This window comes from Saimiri boliviensis, chromosome 9, assembly GCF_048565385.1.
Source record: "Saimiri boliviensis isolate mSaiBol1 chromosome 9, mSaiBol1.pri, whole genome shotgun sequence".
Classification (NCBI taxonomy): domain Eukaryota; kingdom Metazoa; phylum Chordata; class Mammalia; order Primates; family Cebidae; genus Saimiri; species Saimiri boliviensis.
In genome coordinates this window covers 94740960-94763380 of record NC_133457.1, presented here as the reverse complement: position 1 = coordinate 94763380, position 22421 = coordinate 94740960, and the positions used below count along the sequence as shown (strand labels likewise).

Genomic DNA, 22421 nt, shown 5'->3' with positions numbered 1-22421 from the left:
ACTGATGAGTGTACATTGACACATCATTATCACCCAAAGTCTATCATCTACATTAGGGCTTAAGCTTGGTTTTGTGCAGTCTGTGGGTTTTGACAAATATATGAGAGTGTGTATCTACCATTATAATATCAGACAGAAATTAGACTACCCTAAAAATCTGTGCTCCTCCTATTCACCAGTCTTTTTTCCCTAACTCCTGGCAACCCCTGATCTTTTTGCTGTCTCTACAGTTTTGCCTTTTCTAGAGCGTCATATATTTGGCATGTAGTATTATGATCCTAGTCCTTTTCAGCAGATAGCTAGGAAACTTTTTTCTTTGCCTTGTGAGTTTAAACCACCACCTCCATTTTTAATATAACACTACAGGATTCTTTTTCTCTTATTCCATACTTAAATCTCCCTTCTCCTGTGGTGAGAACCCTGATTCCCAACAGCATCAATGTATTTACTCATTTACGTGATCCTAGAATACACACAAATATTTTCTGAACTGCTATATCAGTCCCTACCAAGAACAAATCTACTAAGTAAAGTTCCAAATGATTTCTTTCCAGTTCTTTTTGTCTTTTAACTATGTTCCACTAAAGATGTAGGTGGATGGAACTGTGTTCCACTAAAGATTGTCTTCCAAAGGTACTTAGATTTGTGCTTGTTTTTTAAATCAGTATAATGAAATTACCTGTTTTATATGTAGCGAAGCTGATTTGTGTCTGCTTTATTCCATTTTAGGGACTTTCCCCCTATCTTCATTGACCTCAGGGTTTTATTTTTTATTTTATTTTTTTGAGACAGAGTCTAGCTGTGTCACCAAGGCTGGAGTGCAGTGTGGCGATTCAAGCAATTCTCCTGCCTCAGCTTCCTGAGTTGCTGAGATTACAAGCATGTGCCACCACACCTGGCTAGTTTTTGCATTTCTAACAGAGGTGAGGTTTTGCTGTTGGCCAGGTTGGTCTCGAACTCCTGACCTCAAGTGATCCACCCACTCAAGTGGTCCTGCCAAAGTGTTGGCATGAGCCACCACGCCTGGCCATCCTCAGGGTTTTAGAGTAAGCTTGACATCACTATAAATGCACAGTTATCAAACCTTAACCAAACCTCAGAACTACCCAGGAACCCTGTTGCATATAATAGCATCTAATCAGCACTACCCTCTTTGAACCTATTCCAGTCCTCACAGACTTTGAAACCACCAGCCTCCATATTCTGGCCACTCCTCTTTTTTCTTCACCTCTTCCATGCAGCTTCTCTGTGAGGAGATCTTTTACATATTCCCCTCCTGCTTGCGACTCTCTAGTGCATTTCCCACATAGCAGTCAGGCCAATCTTTTTAAAACATAGATCTGATCCCTTCAGTGATACCACTTCACACCCATTAGAATGAGTGCTATCAAAATAACCAGAAAATAAACACGCATTGGCAAGGATGTGGAGAAATTGGAACCCTTGTGCACATTGGGAATGTAAAATGGTGCAGCCACTGTGGAAAACAATGTAACAATTCCTCAAAAAATTATTATATAATACTGCATGTCCACTTTGGGGAATATCCCCAGAAGAACTGAAAGTAGGTCTTCAAGAGATAGTTGTACACCTGTGTTCATAGACGCATTGTTCACAATAGCCAAAAGGTGAAAGCAATCTAGCTGTCCATTGACAGATGAATGGATAAACAAAATGTGATATGTAAATACAGCAAAATATTCAGCTTTTAAAAGGAAAGAAATTCTGGCCCATGCTACAACATGGACGAACCTTGAGGACATTATGCTAAATGAAATCAGCCATTCACAAAAGGGCAAATTCTGTATCATTTTATAAGAGGTACCTAGATTAGTCTTATAGAGACAGAAAGTAGATGGTGGTTGCCAGATACTGGGGCAAGAGGGGAATGAGGAGAGGAGTTAGTGATTATTGGGTACAGAATTTGTTTTGCAAAATGAAAAGAGATCTGGAGATGGATGGTAGGTGATTACATAACAGCGTTAATGTACTTAACACTACTAAACACTTAAAAATGGTTAAGATGGTAAATTTTATGCATATTTTATCACAGTTAAAAGTCTTCAGGGAACGTTTACTGCTCCTAGGATAAAGAGCACAATCCTTGATGGGGCTCGAAAGCCTAGCACCCCTTCGTTCTCACCTAGTACTGCCTTCCCCCCATCGCTGTGCTTCAGCCAGTGTCATTCTTCTGCCCTCTTCAGACCTTTTTCTTCTGCCCAGAGTGGCCTCCCTGGTCCCACGTAGCCAACTCCTATTTATCTTTTGATTACCAATTTGAATGTCAATTCCTCAGATAAGCTTCCTCTGGCCCCCATGCTTGAAGCTTCGAAACCTTTTACTATTTTCTTTGGAGACAGCTTTCCCTCTGTTGCCCAGGCAGGCTGGAGTATAGCGGCACGATCAGCTCATTGCAGCCTCCGCCTGCTGGGCTCAAGTGATCCTCCCACCTGAGCCTCCCAAATACTTGGATCTACAGACATGTGCCACCATGCCCAGACAAGTTTTTATTTTTGGTATAGATGTGGTCTTGCTGTGTTGCCCTGGCTCAAAACGTCATTTTTTAAGCATTTAATCAATCTGGATATTTTATGATTACCTACTTAGAGTTGGTCTTCTCACCTTGCCCATGATCTCCTTGAGGGCAGGGCTTGGGTCTCTTTTGCATACAGAAGACAAAGGGAGGAAAGGGGGAAATGAGTCAGGCCTGGCCAGCAGAATGCTGTTCCTCTGAGTATTGCACATACCCTGGCACCCTGGCCCCTCTCAGTGGGTAAGGGAGGAACATTTGGAGTGTTCTCTCTTGACTTCTTCACTCTAGTATTCCATTGGGAGAGAAATTGACAAAACCCGTAGAAGAATCTAGGAATTATATTGACCATTCATGCTCATTAGAGCATTCAGTCTGCTCAGCAATACTGACAGATAAATGTGATCCTGTCTCTATTTGTTTTTTAAGTACATTTGTTTGAGAGATTTGTGTGTGAGGGAGAGGATGTGTGTTGTGTTTTGTTTTTTGATTACTATGAAATGAGGGACACAATAGTACTACCTCAGTGTTTTTCTGAGAATGAAATGAGATGTCAGCACATAATCCAGCTCTTAGTAAAATACACAAAGGAGAAAAAATCTGATCAGGAATCATCTCCATGGAAGCTGAGGCAGTGAAAGCTGAGGTATGGCTCTGCCTCCTGATCAGAGGCCCTCTCTCCCTCCTGTGCCTTTCAGCCATAGCTTCCTCCACCTAGCCCTCTTTGTGAGGTCGTCATGGCATGTCTTGCCTCTTCCAGGAATTTGTGCTCCTCAGTGAGCAAACTGATTTGCTAAGAAATAATACACCTATTGTGTTCCATTCTGCTGAACCCTTTCTTTGTCAGATGAGATGATAGGCCGTCTTTTTGCCACAACCAAAATGGTGGTTGTTCTGCCAAGGCTTAGAAATGGTGTGAGAACTTCTCCTTCAGGACATGGTGGTTTTTTAATCAGGCCTGAATTTTACACATGCCTAGGGAGATCAGAGGTCTCCCTCTGGTCCGATTAAAAGGAAAGAGGAGTTGGATTGACCCAGCTTGGGCAGGCGAGCAGCAGGCTCCCTAAGGTTCTGTGTTCTTAGTAGGAACATGATCTGTGTAGGATTTAGGTCAAGACTCATTTTTTTACCCGTGGATGTCCATTTGCTCCAGCATCATTTGCTATTCCTTCATTGAATTACTTTTGAAACTTTGTCAAAAACCAGTTGTCTGTACATCTGTGGTTCTATCTCTGGATTTTCTGTTCTTTTCCATTGATCTCTATGTCTCTTCCTCTGTCAATATTAATCTACCAGTATTGATTATTGTAGGCCTTAATATTGAGTAGAATAATTCCTCCCACTTTTTCTTCATCGAAATAGTTTTAGCTATGCTAGGTTCCGTGCCTTTTCATATAAACTTTAGAGTAAGCTTGTCTATATTCATGAAAAACCTTGCTAGGGTTTTGATAGGAGTTGCATTAAACCTATAGATTAGTTTGGGGAGAATTGACATTCTTGCTATGAACATGGTATGTCTTATCTCTCCATTTATTAATATTTATGTTTGATTTCCATCAGTGTCATTTATAATTTTCAACATATAGATTCTGTACATATTTTGTTATTTGTTTAAAGCAGAAAGGGAGATGATTCTCAGTGGCATTCTGTCCTTTGAAAACAAAGGTTTTCAAATGTGTGTTGTTAGTATATAGAAATGCAGTTGATATTCCTGTGTTGAACTTGTATCTTGTCACCTTGCTGAATTCAAGGTGTTCTAGGATTGTTTTTGTTGTTGTTGTTTTTTTTTTTTTTTTTTTTTTTTTTTTTTTTTTTTTGTAGATTCCTTGGGAATTTCAGGGCAGACTATCATGTCATTTGCAAGTAGGGACAGTTTCATTACTTACTTGCTAATACATATGCTTTTTCTTTTTCTTCCTTTATTGCAGTGGTCACAATGTCCAATATTAAATAAGAGTAACGAGAAAGAATATTATTCCCTGGTTCCCAATCTTAGGGGCAAAGTATTCAGACTTTTACCATAAAGTATATTGTTAGGGGTAGGTTTTTCTTTATCAGGTTAAAGAAGTTGCCCATTATTCTTCATCTGTGGAGGGTTTTAAATCTCAAATGGATTTATCATGTGGGATTTTGTCAAATGCTTTTTCTGTATCAATTGATATGACCATATGATTTTTCTTCCATAGCTTATTGATATGGTAGATTACATTGATTGATTTGTGAGTATTAACCAGCTTTGTATGCCTAGAACAAACCATATTTGGTCATGGTATATAATTCTTTTTATACATTTTTAAATTCAATTTGCTAATATTTTGTTGAGAATTTTTTTTGTGTGTAAGTTCTAGGATATAGTTTGTATTTTTATTTTTTATTTTTTTTGGTATGGTCTTTGCCTGGTTTGGATACCAGAGTAATACTGGTTTCATGAAATGAATTGGAAAGTATTCCCTCCTCATGTATTTTCTAGAAGTGACTGTAAAATTTATGTTAATTCTTCTTTAAATATTTAGTAGGATTCTCCACTGAAATCATTTGAGCCTGGAGAATTTTTTTTTTTTTGGGAGGGAATGTTAATGTAATTAAGTTTCTTTAATGAAACTATTCAGACTATTTCATTTTGGCTGAGTTGTGGTTTGTGATTTTTAAGAATTGGTCTATTCTGAGTTGTTGGATTAAGTTGTTCTTATTATTCTGTTTTCCTCTCAGTGGCTACAGAGACAGATCTATTGTAATATCTCCTGTTTCATTCTTGTTACTGGTGACTTGTGTCTTCTCTCCTTTTATGTTTGTCAGTCTTACTAGAAGTTGGTCAATTTTGTTCATTTTTTTTTTTGAAGAATTTATCTTTGTTTCATTAATTTTTTCTATTGTTTTTATTTTCTATTTTATTGACTTCTGCTTTTACCTTTATTACTTCCGCTTGCTTGGGGTTTCATTTGCTCTTCTTTTTCTAGGTTCTTGAGGTCAGAATTTTGGTTATTGATTTAAGTTCCTTCTTTTTTGATGTAAGCATTTAGTACTATGAAGTTTCCTCTCAGCAATGATTTAGTTATATCCTACATATTTTCATATGTTTTTATTTTCATTTTAATTCAGTGCTCTGTTTCTTTTTTAGGGCTTTGATCCAAGGATTATCTAGAAGTATGTTGCTTAATTTCCATGTATTTAGAGTTAACTTTTTGTTTTGATTTCTGTTGTGATTCCACCATATGGTTGGAGAACATACTGTATGATTTCCGTGATTTTACATTTGTGAGCTTTGCGTTATGGGCCAGCATGTGGTTCATTTAAAAATACCAGTGTTTTAGGAAGCCTGGAGTCCTGCCCACTCTTGTTACCTCAGCCTGCCTCCACACCTCAGCTGTGGCTCACGTCACTTGTCTCTTACAGGCAGAGAAAAAGAGGGCCAGGCAGGATGGGACAGGTGTTAGGGGAAACCTTCCAAGGACCCCGGAGTTAGTGACATAAATGGACCTTGGACCCCCAGAGCTCTGCCTGCCTAGCCCAGGAACTTGGTTCATCCTCCCCATGGAGCCTTTCCCTTCCATGACCCTTCCGATGACACAGGATGAACACACAATGAAGCTGAGGGAGGGGTGAGGCAGGTGAGGACAGAGGAGTAGCCAGTTCAGGCCCTGTGCCCCTACACCCTCACCTCTTTCTAATGGGGTGGTAAACGAGGAGGGGCAACTCAGATGCCTAAGAAGCTTAGGCCCAAATCTCAGAGACAGCGTGGGGCTGTTGCCCCCCTCACCCAGGTCCGCCGGGCGGCCTGTTCCCCCACTTGTAAACAGGCCAAGCGCAACGCCAGGAGCTATCAGGGTGGCCGCCGCCGTCGTTGCAGCCAGAATACCACTTCCAGGGTTGCCAGCCAACTGCAAGCAGTTGACTCTTCATCTTCTTCTTGCAGGACCTACAAGAACAGTGAGGAGCTTCGGTCTCGTATTGTGTCTGGAATCATCACACCTATCCATGAGCAGTGGGAGAAGGCTAGTGTAAGCAGTCCCCACCGAGAGTTCCCCCCTGCTACCGCCAGAGAGGTGGACCCACTCCGGATTCCTCCACATCACCCACACACCAGCCGGCAGCCTCCCTGGTAAGTACAGAGCACCCAGCGGGAAGCCTATGCTTCTGCAGAGGGATTCCAGCCAGCTATCCCTATCTGCCACTTGACCCCATCCCTGGCCCGTGTGTGTTTTCAACAAAATGATCAATGTCTTGGGGTGCATGGAGTTAGAAAGCAGAGACATAAGTGGAATATGAGTTCTTGCACTGCTACTAGTCACCCTAATTACCCAACATCTTAAGGCTGCCTGACACCTTTCTAGAGGGCACACAGAGCCCCTGAGTCTACCTAAGGATCGGTGCCTCTGGTGCTAATGTGCAGTAGTATAGGGTCACTGCCCAGGTAATTCACAGCTAATTCATTCCAGAGTTCTTTGTCTAGTTAGGGCCCTGGGCCAGTCTTTTTGAGAAAATGCAAAGATGCAGAGGTACTAGCCCAGAGGAGATGCAGTCCCAGTGTCTTGCTCATTTCATTTCATTTCATTTCATTTCATTTCATTTCAGTCCTCCAACCTCTCTATCAACTTCAGAAGTTTTCCAAAGTAGCATGGGGTGTGAGTGAGTCACATCCAAGGTTTTTGCAGACCAGGATGGTACCATTACGACTGGAGACTTCTGCTCTGAGGGAGGAGACAAGAACCAGGGGACCCTAGTCTCTAGCTGAGATAGCACTTACCAATTTGGAGCCCATACTGTGATACCATACTGTTGGTAGGGATAAAGGACAGTTTACTGTGAGGGACATAAATAAGCACTTAATACATGTAGACTACCATCATTATTTTATTCTGGTTTGCAATTACATGCCTTTCGTTAGCTAAAAATTGGAAATGAGTTTAATTATTACAATTAATGATTGGCATATCTCTTTGTCAAAATCTTTACCAAAAATATTGAGTCTTGTGGAGAGAATGGAGATAATAAAAAGTGGTTGAAAGGTTGGAAATGGCTTGTCTGATCTATCTTATTTTATCAAAGGAGTAGAGATCAGATGACCTGCGTAAGGTCACCAGCCACTAATAAAGAGGCAGAGCTAGGACTGTAGTCTAGGTGTCCTCACCTTTGCATAGTGCTCTGGCTGTGATGTAACCAGATGTGCTCTAACCACCTTTCTGTGAAGGAAAGATTTAATAAGCAGCCCTGGTCAGAAGCCAAGTTGGGAAAAAATTTTAGACCTGAAGTAAATAGTAATTCTCAGCTTTGTTAGACCCAATGCCCATTTCAAAACAAATATTCTGTGAAATATCCTTTACTATATTGAAATGGAATTCATAGGTAATCTAACTTACCTCATGCACATTTCAGAGGAAATCAGTATAAAGTCCTAACTATAACATAATTAGAAAAAGAGAGTAATAAGATGATGATGTATATAGTCCATGTGTAGGTGCCTGAGTACATGGGAGAACATAGATGTTTACACCTGTATGTGGAATTATCTTGAATTCAACAATGACAAAAGCTGTTGTATAAAGATGTATTATGTCAACAACTCAAATACCACTAAACTCTGTTGCTATTACTAACATGACTTTTTGAAATGGTAAACAGCTGTTAGGAGAATTGCAAACAAAATAGTGATTGGATACTATTTCTTCAGGTAAACCATAGTAACATTCCTGGAAAAATGTGCTTGTTTTAAAGTAGTAGGGAAAAAAAAAATACTTTGTGTTCATATATAAAATGGCCTTATATTCAGGTAATTTATTTAAGCTTTACACCTCCATGAACATCTAACAAGACATTTGAAAATTGTGTGGGATGCAGGTCATTCGTCATTCTGCGAAACTCTACCATGAGTTGTAGAACATCTAACATCTTTGGTCTCTGCCTGTAAATGCCAATAAGGCCCTCCAACTACTATGGCAAGCAAAAATGTCCACAGGGCTTGCACTATGGCACCTGGAGGCTGTGTCAGCCTATTTGGGAATGATAGACCTAGAATATAGAATTGTGAAAGTAAAAATCCTAGCCTTGGAAGAACTGAAAGAATTAGAAATTCACTATGTTGCAACTTCTGCAGAAATAATGTACCTAGTCACAAATTGTAAACAGTTGATAAAACTATTAAGTAAAGATTGATATGGGACTTTATAACAGGTGGATTTGGCCAGTAGCACCTGAACCCATTGATTAATTTTAATGCTTAAAGTAGGATAGTGAGACATTGTTTTCTAATATTATGCAATAGTAAGTTCACAGCAACCTCAATCTAAATCAAACTCCTAGTCTAAAAGTGTGAAGAACCAGAAGAATGAGTTAAACAGACACATGAGGATATAGCAGCCAAAACTGAAATATGGAAAAATTTTATAGGATAAATTAACCTTGTTTTTTCACCAAATAATCACATAGGGAGAAAAGGGAGAAGGAGGCTGTTATGAAAACAGTCATGCCAACTGAAATGCAGTATTGGACCTTGTTAGGATCTTGAGTCAAACTAATTTTTAAAAAATATTTTTTAAAACATTTGGGGACTGGGTATTAGACATTTTAAACATTTGAGCATGGACTAGGTATTAGATAACATTAGGAATTACTGCTAATTTTGTTAGGTGAAATAATTCTGCTTATGTTAAAAAAAGAAGTCTTTTATCTGTTAGAGAGATACACTGAAGTATTTAAAGGTGAAATGATATGTGTGGTATTTACTTTAAAATAATTTCAGCCCCCCCAAAAGAGTAAAGTGTTAGGGAGGCGAAGTGTAAGTAAAATAAGAGTGGTAGACTATTGATAATTATCGAAGTTAGGTGAGAATACACACAGCAACTCATGATACCATTTTTACTATTTTTCGATATGTTAAAAAATATCCTTAATAAGGATTTTTTATTAATACCAGTTCTTCACAAAGTCTTCCAAACAATAGAAGAGGTGGGAATACTTCCCAGCTTCTTCTGTGAGGCTAGTATTGTCCTGATACCAGTACCAAAGACATCACAAGAAAACTACAAACCAGTATCCCTTATGAATACAGATATAAAAACCCATAACAAAATGCTAACCAACCAAATCCAGCAGTGTGTACAAAGGATTATATACCATGACCAAGTGAAATTGATTCCAGGAATGATTGATTTAATATCTGAAAATAAATCAGTGTAATACACCGTGTCAATAGAGCAAAGGAGGCCAGATACGATGGCTCATAACCCACAGGATGGGAGAGAATATTTGCAAATCATATATCTGACAAGAAGCTTGTATTCAGAATATATAAAGGGCTCTTATAACTGAACAATAAAAAAGAAAACCCAATTTTAAAATGTTCAAAGGATTTGAATAGATACTTCTCCAAGGAAGATGTACAGATAGTCCATAAGCACATGAAAAGATGTGCAACATCATTGGTCATTAGGGAAATGGAAATCCAAACCAAGAAATAGCATTATATGTAATACTCAAAAAGTAGAAACAACCTAAATGTCTATCAGTTGATGAATAGCAAATATGATATATATGCTTACAACTGAATATGTATCTTATAGGAATAAAAATGAAGTACTTATACATGTTATAACATGGATGAGCCTTGAAAACATCATGTTAAGTGAAAGAAGCCAGTCATAAAAGACTATATATTGTATGATTCCTTTATGTGAAATATCCAGAATAGGCAACTTTAAAATGGAGATAGAAAGCAGATTAGTGGTTTCCAGGAGTAGAGGTGGAGGATGAGAAAGCAGGAATGAGGAGAGACTGCTAATGGGTACAAGGTTTCTTTTTGGGGTGAAGAAAATGTTCTAAAATTAGAACATTTGCACATTCTGTGAACATTTAAAAATCACTGTACTATACATGTTAGCTGGTTGAATTTTTTAAGTGAAATATATCTCAATAAAGCTGTAAAAAATGAGTACTGTACAAAAGTCCTAGCCTTGGCTTAATTGGAAACATGAATATATAATGATAGAAATGATTTCCTTGAGATCAAACCATAGTCCAAGAGAATCAATAACTGCCCATGACTGGGGCTTCTTTTGTTGCTGTTTTAAATATTTTGCCTTTAGCTAGAGAGTAGTTTGTTAGTACCTAAACAATATTTTAAGGGGTCATGATCATACCAGTAAAAATGATTTATTTAAAATTAGCTACTGAATGCCTTCCCCTTAAGAACAAGGCAAGGATAACCGCTATGACCACTCTTACTCAGCATTAATACTAGAACTTTTGGCCCGCACATTAAAACAAGAAAAAGAATTAGCATACAGATAAGGAAGGAAGAAATAAACCAGTTTATATATGCAGATGACATAATGATCTACATAGAAAATCCCAAGCAATCTACCAAAAAAAAAAATATTAAATAAGTTTAACAAGGTTGCCGGATACCAGACTAACGTACAAAAGTGAATTGTATTTCTATATACTAGCAATTAATATGTGGAACTAAGTTTAAAATACAGTACTATTTATAAGTGGTTCAAAAACTACTCAGGTAGGCTGGGCACAGTGGCTCACGCCTGTAATCCCAGCACTTTGGGAGTCTGAAGAGGGTGGATTACCTGAGGTCAGGAGTTTGAGACCAGCCTGACCAACCAACATGGTGAAATCCTGTCTCTACTAAAAATAGAGAAAAATTTTTTTCTAGAATTATGGGTGATATTTATTTTATTTTATAAAAATTTATTATACTTTAAGTTCTGGGGTACATGTGTGGATCATGCAGGTTTATTATGTAGGTATACACGTGGCATGGTGGTGGTTTGCTGCATACATCGTCCTGTCATCTGCATTAGGTATTTCTCCTTATGCTATTCTTCCCTGCGTGTGGTGGCACACACCTGTAATCCCAGCTACTCAGGAGGCTGAGGCAGGAGAATCACTTGAACCCGGGAGGCAGAGGTTGTAGTGAGCCAAGATCGCGCCATTGCGTGCCAGCCTGGGAGACAGAACAAGACTCGTCTCAAAAAAAAAAAAAAAAAAGAAAGAAAGAAAGAAAGAAAAATTAAATAGGAGACAGAGCAAGACTCCTTCTCAAAAAAATGAAAATAAATACTCAGGTATAATTTTAACAAAACTTGTTTCAGACTTTTATACTGAAAACTGCAAAATGCCAATGAAAGAACTCAAGTTCTAAATAAATGGAGAGATATAACATATTCATGGACTCATAATAAAGATGTTAGATACTCCACAAATTGATATACTATTTTAATTCAGTTCCTATCAAAATCCCACCAAGAATTTCTACAGATATAGCAGATGATTCTAGTATTTATATGGAAAGGCAAAGAATCTAGAATAGCTGTAACAATTTTTTAAAAGAATAAAATAAAAGGAGTCATTCTACCTAATATTAAGGCTTATTGTATAGCTAATCAAGATGGTGGAATTGGCAGAGGGACAGACATATAGATCAACAGAGCAGAATAGTGAACCCAGAAATAAACCCACGGAAGTGAGACCAGCCAGCTTCTGACAAGGGTGCAAATGCAAGTCAACGGAGGAAGGCACATCTTTTCAGCAGGTGGTGCTGGAGCAATTGGATAATCACAAGCAAAAATATGAGCCTTGACCTAAACCTTATATAAAAATGACCTCAAGTTGGATCACTGATTTCAGTGTAACACATAATACTGCAACATTCCTAGAAGAAAACGCGAGAGGAAATCTTCAGTATCTAGGGCTTGGTGAAGAGTTCTTAGATACAGCACTAAAAGCGCAATATTAAAAAAAGATGAAAAAGAGCTTTATCAAAATTTAAAACTTTGGCTCTGTGAAAGACGCCGTTAAGAGGATAGAAGCATAACCTATAGGTTGGGAGGAAATGCTCGAAAACCACATATTCAACAAAGGATTCATATCTAGATAAAGAAATTTCAAAATCAACAGCTTAAGGAACAATCCAGTTAGAAAATGGAAAAATGAAGGCCAGGCATGGTGTCTCATGCCTGTAATCCCAGCATTTTGGGAGGCTGAGGCAGGTGGATCACCTGAGGTCAGGAGTTTGAGATCACCCTGGCCAACAGGTTGAAACTGTCTCTACAAAAATTCAAAAATTAGCCGGGTGTGGTGGTGCATGCCAATAGTCTCAGCTACTCAGGGGGCTGAGGCAGGAGGATCACTTGAACCCAGGAGGTGGAGGTTGCAGTGAGCCAAGATCACACCACTTCATTCCAGCCTGGGCAACAGAGTGAGACTCTGTCTCAAAAAAAAGAAAGAAAGAAAGAAAGAAAATGGAAAAATGATATGAAGAGGTAATACACTGAGAAGAATGTACAGGTGGCAAATAAGCAATGAAAAGATGCTCAGCATTGCTAGCCGTTAAGCTAAGGGAAATGCAAATGAAGCCACAGTGGGGTGCTTCGTACTTATTAGAATAGCTAAAATTGAAAATAGTGATGGTACTAAATTCTAGAGAGAGCGCAGAAAAACTGGATCATGTACACTGCTGAAGGGCATGTAAAGTTTTACAGCTACTCTGGAAAATCATTTGGCAGGTTCTTAAAAAACTAAACATGTACTTAATAATTAGATCCAGGAATCACTCCTGGGCATTTATCTCAGAAAAATGAAAATTGTACCTGTGGGAAAACCTATACACAGATGTTGAGGAGTTTTATTTGTAATAGTCAAAAGCTGGATATAATCCGGATGTCCCTCCTCTGTGATGAATGGTTAAAGGAACTGTGGCATATCTATACTGTGGAATACTACTTGGCAGTATAAAGGAATGAACTGTTGAAACACAGCAATTTGGTTAATCAAAGTCATTATGCTGAGTGAAAGCATTATGCTGAGCCAAACCCAAAAGGTTACATATTATGTGATTCTACTTACATAACATTTTCAAAATGACATAATTATAAAGGTGCTAAACAGATTAATGGTTGCCAGGGGTTACAGATGAGGGCAGGGCTGTAGGTGTGGTTATTAAGGGGAATAGCATGAGAGAGATCTTTGTGGTGGTTTAACTATTAGAGAAAACTGAGTGAAGTGTATTAGAACTTCTTGTACCATTTTCCAACCCCTATGAATTTTTTTTTTTTTTTTTTTTTTTTTTTTTTTTTTTTTGAGACAGAGTCTCCCTCTGTCACCCAGACTGGAGTACAGTGATGCAATCTTGGTTCACTGCAGCCTCCGCCTCCCGGGTTCAAGTGACTCTTCTGTCTCAGCCTCCCAAGTAGCTGGGATTACAGATGCCTGCCACCATACCCGGCTCATTTTTGTATTTTTTAGTAGAGATGGGATTTCACCATATTGGTTGGCTAGGCTGGTCTCGAACTCCTGCCCTCAAGTGATTGCCTCAGCCTCCCAAACAAAGGCCTGGGATTACAGGCATGAGCCACCGTGCCCAGGCCCCTGTGAATCTTTAATTATTTAAAAACAAAAGGGTTTTTAAAATTTAGACGCTGAAGAGCCACTTAGGTTCTTAAGTCCGTGGTATTAATTGAGCTCACTGTGTCAGGGGACAGTGGATCTAACCCTGAGTGTTTCACAAGGGCCAGTGAGGCCTTCTTCCCTACTGCTCGCCCACCTCATCTAGTCAGGGATGAGCAGTGGGCGAGGTACACATAGGGAAAGGAACCTGAGCCATACCTGAAGGCTTCCCCCAGGAAAGTATTCTTTAGCACCACTAAACTGGCTCCTAAAGAATAAGGAAGAGATGTTAGCCAGACAGAGAGTAGGGCGGAAAGGGCATCTTAGCCTAAAGGCCTGTCCTGTGCAGAGCCCTGGAAGGACAGGCAGTGTAGCCGGAGCCAGGAGGGTGTCATTAAGTCGCTGAGCCCAGGTCAAGCTTCCCCACGTAGGGGAAGGGAAAGAATACAATACTCCTTATCAGGGTAGAAAATTTCCAAAAAGTGATGTGGGCCTCAGTTCAGTGAATCTTTACCAAGTGAAGGCTCTGAGTTTTTGGTCTGAGGAGGCTTTGGGGAAGATGTGGATATTCTACTAGGCCTAGAAAACGGGGAGGAGGGTACCAGCCAAGCACTGGGCTGCTACAGGTCTAGCAAGCCCTGCCCCAATCGGGTTTTGGTTGGCAAAAAACCTCTGGTTCTCTGTCTCTGGAGCTCATCCCACTTTTGACAGCACCACCACTCGTTTATTTTTGTCCGATCCCAAGATTACTGGCTTTTTTCAGACACATATTTTCTTTGCTTTGTGTTTTCGTCCATTGCTTGGACCTGTGCATTGTACATTTTTGGTGAGCCCTCTATTCAGCAAATATTTGTATCTCTGTGGGTTCAGGGATTCCTAGGCCTGGCCCCTATTTCAGAGGCATGCATTCCCTCTGTGGCATGGGAGATAGATGAGTTAAAGAGATAATTGCTGTTACAGAGATTAGCACAGAGATCCTTCTTGATAATCCTGGGAACAGCTATTTGGAAGTGCTGCCTGAGCTGTGTCTTCACGGGAAAGGGAATTATTTCTTAAACTCTCTTTCTGCCTTTTCATATGTCTGAATTACTATATAACAGATTTTTTTTAGTGAGAAGGTTGTTCAGGCCGAGGAAACAGGTTAGAGGCATCAAGGTCTAAAAGCATGGGGCCATTCCTGAACTTTGGCTGGACAAAGATAATTTGTCTGGAATCCTAGCATATACCAGCTATGGAGGATGGGACCAGATTTTGGGAGGCCCTTGATGTGACATACATGAACCACCCTGTGGACAGTTGGAAACCACTGAAGGATTCTGATGGCAGCAGTACCTTTGGCTAAAGAGCCTGGTGCGTTGGAGGGGATCAGGCAGAAGATCAAGCTTGGCCGTCCTCCATACCACGCTGAAGGAAGGACTTGGTCCCATTCCTTCCCTGCCTCACCTCTCCCCCAATGTCAAGGAGAGAGTATTTAGGGCATTTAGGAGCATGGGCTTTGGAGATTCATCAGCTGGGTTCAAACCCTGTGCTTGTACCTTCCCCTGTCTTAGCACATTTAGCCTCTTGGAGCCTCTGTTTTCTGATCTGCACCTTGAGAATAATTACAGCTGTCTTAGAGGTTTTGTAGGATTGAATGTGATGATGGATGTCACATGTTTACATTCAATAAATATTCAGTGGTCTAGTAACTGGCCGCTGGGAAAAAAAAATTCAGTGCAAGGTTTAATGAGTAGAAGGTCTCTCAAAAGATAACCTTGTTTTATTATTTTTTTAATACCCACCATCTTCCCCGCAAAATGGATTTGATGAAGTGCAACCAGTAGGTATGAGAGTGTCAGCCCAGAGCAAGTGTTGGGCAACTGTATCTAGGCTCAGGCCCAGGTCCATTATGGACATTGTTTCTGTTATCACTATCATCACCCTGTGTTGAGGACAGAAGTAATTGCCATTTCTTGGTTGTTCACTATGCGTTGGCCTATGAACCAAGTGCGTTGATTTATGGTTGCTCATCTTCTGGACAGCCCTACAAAAAGATCAGTGGCCTCCTCACTTTACAGCGGAGGAGACAGTAGCTGAGGGCGGTAGTATAGCTTCTCAGCATTATCTCGCTGGGAGGGTGAGCACTGGGATTTACCCCTAAGTGGGTCTAACACAGCAGCTATGCTTTTCCCACTGCACCTGACAGCGTTAGCTCATGTAATAAGCAATGTGTATATAAATTCAATGTAGTGTAGACTGATTATGGAGAAAAGCCCATCCCCTTTCCCCTACTCAGCTAAGTCTTTCTCAGCAGACCTATTTCACAGGCACTGAACTGGAGAGGTGGTTGGAAGAGGAGGCAGAATGTTTAAGAGGTTTTTCTTAACCTCTAGAAAATAGACAGCCTATCAGATCTCCCCTCTGTAATCACCTCACCTGCATCTGCCCCCCCACCCCCCGCTTATGCCTTGGCCAGCTCCCTTTGTCCATGAGCTCAAATAGCTGTGTTGATGCTGGTTCCTTTACTACAGCTCCCATCACCACCATGTTGCTCAGCAGCCAGGCGCTCACACTGCCACCTTTTCCTTTCCTCCTGAAATGCCCAGTTTTGGGATGAAGCCGCAGGGCAGGAAGGAGGTAAAAAGCAGCACAGCAGTGGCCTCTCTGGCTGCTGCAGAGTGTTAATTACCTCATCACTGAGTAGCCATCACTGAACACCCTTGGCTGGTACTCTGAGCAGAAATGGCAGCCTCTGCTTCTTCCCATAGGGCACAGTCCTGTGTCTCGCCACTCACCTTAAACACTCTTTTGCCTATCTCATACCTGGAAATTTCCAAATACAAACTAAAGTTGGGATTGTCTGCCTTAGAGCATAAAGAGACTTGTTTCCCTAAGTGTGTAGTGATGTATGGCTGCAGCTTGTCAAAGGATTCTGGGTCTGCTGTGATGATACTGGGTGCTTCTAGGCTAGGAGTATAGCTAGAGAGGACATTCCATTTTAGTGGAAGATTGGAGGTGGGCAGGTCTTTCCTTACTTCTGAACTGTCTAGGAAAGAATTAATGAAAACAACCCATCTGTAAGGGAAAGTTTTTTTATCCAGCCTAACTTTTTATTGTCATTATAAGTCTAACCTGTTTCCTTTTGCATCATCTGTCCTCTGATAGTCAAATCTGCTCCCTGTTTTGAAAAAACAGTTTTTTCTATGCTTAACCAGCTTATCTAAAAATAAATCTTTAGATATAAAGCTCTTATTTATGTCATTCTGAATTCATTTTTAATCCCAACCAATCTGTATCTTTACATATTTTTAAATGTTCCAAATAGTTTTCATTTTGCATTTTCTTTTTAAATTTCATAATCCATTTACTAATGTGCTAAACATAACTCTTTTAATATCTGGTATTTTATTTTGCTAGTGTGCTATGGTTTATATAACTTCTATGGGGTATATCAAGTATTTCTAATTTTTCATTGTAAATGGTACAGCTATGAACATCCCTGTTTATTAGGTTTTTAAAATTTCACTTCCTTGAGTTATATTACTTATGCTGGAGACCCTAAAACTTTATCTTCTCAGGAACCCTGTAGCACTCTCAAAAATGATTGAGGACCCCAGAGAGCTCTTACGTGGGTTATATATGTCAATATTTACTGCATTAGAAGTTACAAATGAAAATTTCAAAATATACATTTATTTATTCATTTAAAAATAAGCCCATTATACGTTAATATAAATAACAAATTTCTAAAATATCTTTTCAAAACAAAAAATTTAGTGAGAAGAGTAACATTGTTTTACATTTTTGCAAATCTCTTTAATGTCTAGCTTAATTGAAGACAACTAGACTCTCATTTCTGCTTCTGCATTCGGTCTGTAGGGGATGTGTTGTTTTCGTTGAAGCCTTTCACATGTCAGTTGTTGAAAAAAAGAGGACTAGTTTAATAACCTTTTCAAATAATCGTAGATATGCTTTACTCTTAAACCAACTTGACAAGTAGTTGTTTTTGTAAGGGTTAGTTGTAATATGGAATCTGAATCCATATAAGTGAACTTTTTATATATCGGTTACATTAAAATCCACTGGTCTATCATGCCTTTGAATGGAGCTTTTACCTATGTATGAAACTGTTATAGAATACTGTATATTTTGGTCATTTGGAAAATACTGATTCACTGAGGTATGCAGATCTGCTCAAAGTTGACGCATTTTATTATACAATATCATTGCTAATTTTTGCTTGAAAACTTGAATTTTGTCATTGGCAATAAATACCATTCATTGTTTTCCTTGAAGTAATGGGCTTACATCCTTTTGGAGAAAATGTCTGCTATGTAGCCAAGTCTGAATAAGCATGGTTTGTTATTCTTTCAAGCAAAAAAAAAAAAAAAAAAAAAAAAAAAAAAAAAAATTTCTTTGAAAAAATGACAGCTTCAACTAGCAACTTGAACAATTGCACAAGTACTTTTCGTTATGACAATTACTGTGCTTCTGCCTGCAGTAGAAGCACTGTATGCAAGGCCAGGTGCAGTGGCCCATGCCTGTAATCCCAGCACTTTGGGAGGCCGAGGCAAGTGAATTGCTTTAGCCTAAAGTTTCAGACCAGCCTGGCCAACACAGTGAAACCCCATCTCTACCAAAAATACAAAAAATTAGCTGGGCATGATGGTGGGTGCCTGTAATCCCAGCTACTTGGGAGGCTGAGGCGGGAGAATCACTTGAACCCAGGAGGTTGCAGTGAGCTAAGATTATGCCACTGCACTCCCCAGCTTAGGGTACAGAGCTAGAACTCTGTCTCAGAGAAAAAAAAAAAAAAAGGTATTCAAAGATTGAAATTTTACAAACTTGATAATCTATGCATCTTCATCAAGTACATTCTAAAGTGAAGCTGGACGTGGGTGGGTGGGTGGTAAGGGAGGATGGAGTGACTGCCAGGTTAGTGCTACTGCTTTGAGTCATACTATGGCATCAGCAGTTCCACCCACTGTTGCTTTTGCACTGGCAGTATAAATGTCAACACAGTGAAAAAAGCAAATAGCTTCTGAGATGAAATAGTTTTGACGTCATGGTACAGGAGTTTATGAATCACATTTTAAAGTTTTTCTTGAAGTTTACTAGCCATTTGGACTTCATCTTTGTGAAGAGGCATCAAACTCTTATTCATTTTTCTATTGGGTTGTCTTTTTATGACTTGTTGGCATTGTTTATAGATTCTGAATTTAAGTCCTTCATTAAATATATGTATTAAAAATGTCTTCCTCCTCTTTGTAACTTGCCTTTTTACCTCGTTAATGGTGTTTTTAACATTCTTAATTTGTATGTAATCTAGCTTATCAGTGTTTTCTCTTTATGTTTGGGGCTCTTTTGATTTTTGTTTAAGAGTCTGCTCTACGCCAAAGTCATGGAGAAATCCTCATATATTTTCTGCTAGAAGCTTTGATGGTTTATCTTTTATATTTAGATCAATAATCCATTTTTATGTGTGGTATGAGATTTCTATTTTTCCATATTGCTATCCAGTTGGTCCAGCACCATATTTTGAAAAGAATGTCCTCTTCCTATGTTACTTTAAAAATTTAATTTTCATCTTTCATTGCTTGTGAACCTATTATTCTCTATTCTTAAAATTTGCCCTCGTTCTTTTCCCCTTGGGGATCACATAATATTGATCCCTTTGGGTTTCTTCTATGGATAGCAAGGTTCAATAACATTTATATAGCTACTGTTTATTAAGTGCCAGTGATTTCAGACAAACTTAATCACTGGCATTTCATCCATGTGCTCCTTTTAGTCCCCTCAACAATTCCATGAGATTGGTAAGGGCTATCCCCATTTTGCAGGTAAGGAAGCTAAAGTTCATATATGGTCAGTAACTTCATCACAACAGTAAGAAGCAGGTTGTGTTATAATAGTAAATTATTGAATTCTATTTATTGAACTCTTTATAATGTACAGGCACTACACTTTTGTAAGCATTCTCATTTAATATATATAACAACCCTGTGAAATAAATACTATTGTCCATTATTTTACACAAAAGAAAGCTAGGGCTTGGAGATTTTATAACTTTCCCTGGGTCACACAGCTGTGAAATGGTGAGGCCAGAATTTGGACCAAGTCTTATCCCCAAATCATTCTAAGTGTCCATCATGTGCTACTTACTGGGAATATGTCAGTGTGGGCGCAGCCTTTAAAAAGCTCACAGTTGATTGGGGCTAATTGCCCTTTTCATTCCAGATCATAAATCTTTTTAAAACAATGGTAGAAGTATATCTGAGATCTGCTGAAGCACAGTGAAGGACGATTAATATGAAGGGTAGAAGAAAAGGCTTCATAGAGATGATGGCTGATAAGCTAAATTTTAAAAGACCAATAAAAATTCTGTGGTATTGAGGGTAACTGACTTTTATGGCAGAGGGAAGGATGGGTACCAGTGGAGCTATGAAATCATCTTGCAGAAGTCGGGGAGTTTTTGTTTCACTCTTGTCAGCATGTGAAGGGAAAAAAGATGAATGCGAGGACCAAATCCCAGGGCCAAATGTGCTAAGAAGCTGGATTTGATCCATGAGGTGATGGGAGCTGTCAGAATGTTTTGAAAAGTTACGTGGTTCGGACTCCGTTAACCATGGATTTTTTTTTTTCTTTGAAGAATACAGTCATATTCTGACAGTGGACATGTTACATGGTTAATATTTATTGAACATTTACTGTATGCTGAGCAGTTACATTAAGTATAAAGTATATGTAAAATAATCTCTTTTAATCCTCATAAGAGAATGAGGTAGATGCTCCTGGTATCCCCGTTTTATGGAAAAGAAAACCGAGGCACCAAGAACTTGACTTGCCCAAAGCAACACACCTCATGAGCATTGGAGCAGGATTCAGCCCTTACTATTTCCAACTTTTGACACATGTATTGGTAGTTGTTTCAGAAGAAAGGAGCTTGGCTTGGATTGCTCCAAGAACAAAGAGAAAGTATGGTTGGAACACAGTAGAGCAGTGGAGCAGAGACATAGGAGGTGACACCATGGGGTAAGCACAAGCCAGTGCATTTAACCCATGGGGCCAAGATCAGAAGAATGGGAAGCCACTAGGCAGTTTTAACAAGGGAGGGACTTCATATTGTTTACATAAAAAAACAAAAACAAAATAACCCTCTGGCTCCTTTGTAGAGATGGATTACAGAAGGACAAGAGTAGAAATAGACCCAGAAAAGGAGCTGACACAGGCAGCCAGGCAAGAAATAATGGTGGTAGATGGTAGATGGTGGTAGACAAGGCAGGTGGCTCTGGGGTATATTTGGAAGAATACCTGACAGGACTTGCTGATGGGTTGGCTTAATGAAGGAAAGAAAAATCAAGAACGATGCAAGTTCTTTTTTTTACCATGTCATTTCTAATTTGGGGCTACCATAACTAATGCTTCAGTGGACATACTTTTTATGCAACTTGGAACACATATCTGAATGTTTCCCTTAGAATAGATTCCTGTAGAATTGCTACATTAAGGATCAAGCCTGTTTATAGAGATTTTGATACATATTGCTCAGTTGCCCCTATAAACAGTTGTGTTAATTGACATTCTTACTGTATTTCAATGTCATTTCCCTATCCTTACCAGTGCTGGAGTCAGTCTCATTATTCTTCTAATTTACTCAGAAAAACATTGTCTTCGTAACATCTGTAAGCTAACTGAAGCCAAACTATAAGGCGAGTAAAGTGGAGAAAGTGTTTGCAGCATATATGTGCATCATAAATTGCCACAAACTTAGTGGCTTAAAACTGCACCCACTTATTATCTTACAATTCTCTAGGTCAAGAGTATGGAAGTCCTTGGCTCATTCAGGTTATTGGCAGAATTCATTTCCTTGTGGTTATAAGACTAAGGTCCCTGTCCTTCTCCCTCATCTCCGTAAGACTTTCTGCATTTCTTCTCATGTGGCTGCCTCCTCTTCAAAGCCAACAGTGCTGTGTTGAGTCTCTTCTTGTCATTCTTCTTCTGCCACAATCCATGTTCTGTGCTTTTAAGGGTTCCTGTTCATTAGATTCACCCATCAAGATAATCTCTTTTGAGGTCAGCTGCGCCATATAACAAAACAATCACAGGATTGCTTTCTCATCACATTCATAGGTACTGGGGATTAGGAGTTGTGGAGTCTTGAGAGGGGATCAAATTCCTTCTACCACAGTCTGTTCTCTGGCTTCTCAAATGTGAAATACATCTTCCTTTCCCTGAGGTTTCCGAGAGTCTTAACCCATTACTGGATCAACTCAGTCCACAATCTTATCTAAATCTCATTAGCTTGAAGGACCAATATCTAATCATCTCAATCAGGTACAGTTGAGGCTTCTGAGCACAGCTCCTTTCAATCAGTTGACCAAAGAAAAAAGTTCCTTGTTCCCATCTTACAGCAGTGGGGTGACAGAGGATGTCTGTTTTCTAACATAGAAAAAAAAACATGTGCATGAAAGTTATTAACTACAGTATTATTTATAGTTACATATGCAAACCCCAGAAACAT

At 39.2% G+C, this 22421-nt stretch overlaps 1 protein-coding gene across 2 annotated transcripts in view; it reads left to right on the top strand.

The window, feature by feature from the left end:
* PSMF1 (proteasome inhibitor subunit 1) overlaps positions 1 to 22421 on the top strand; it is a 46151-nt gene that overhangs the window by 9797 nt on the left and 13933 nt on the right. For both annotated transcript variants that reach the window (XM_074406353.1, XM_010351756.3), the window contains exon 4: positions 6444 to 6629. In XM_074406353.1, the coding sequence (XP_074262454.1) occupies positions 6444 to 6629 (186 nt within the window). The remainder of the gene's footprint in view (positions 1 to 6443; positions 6630 to 22421) is intronic.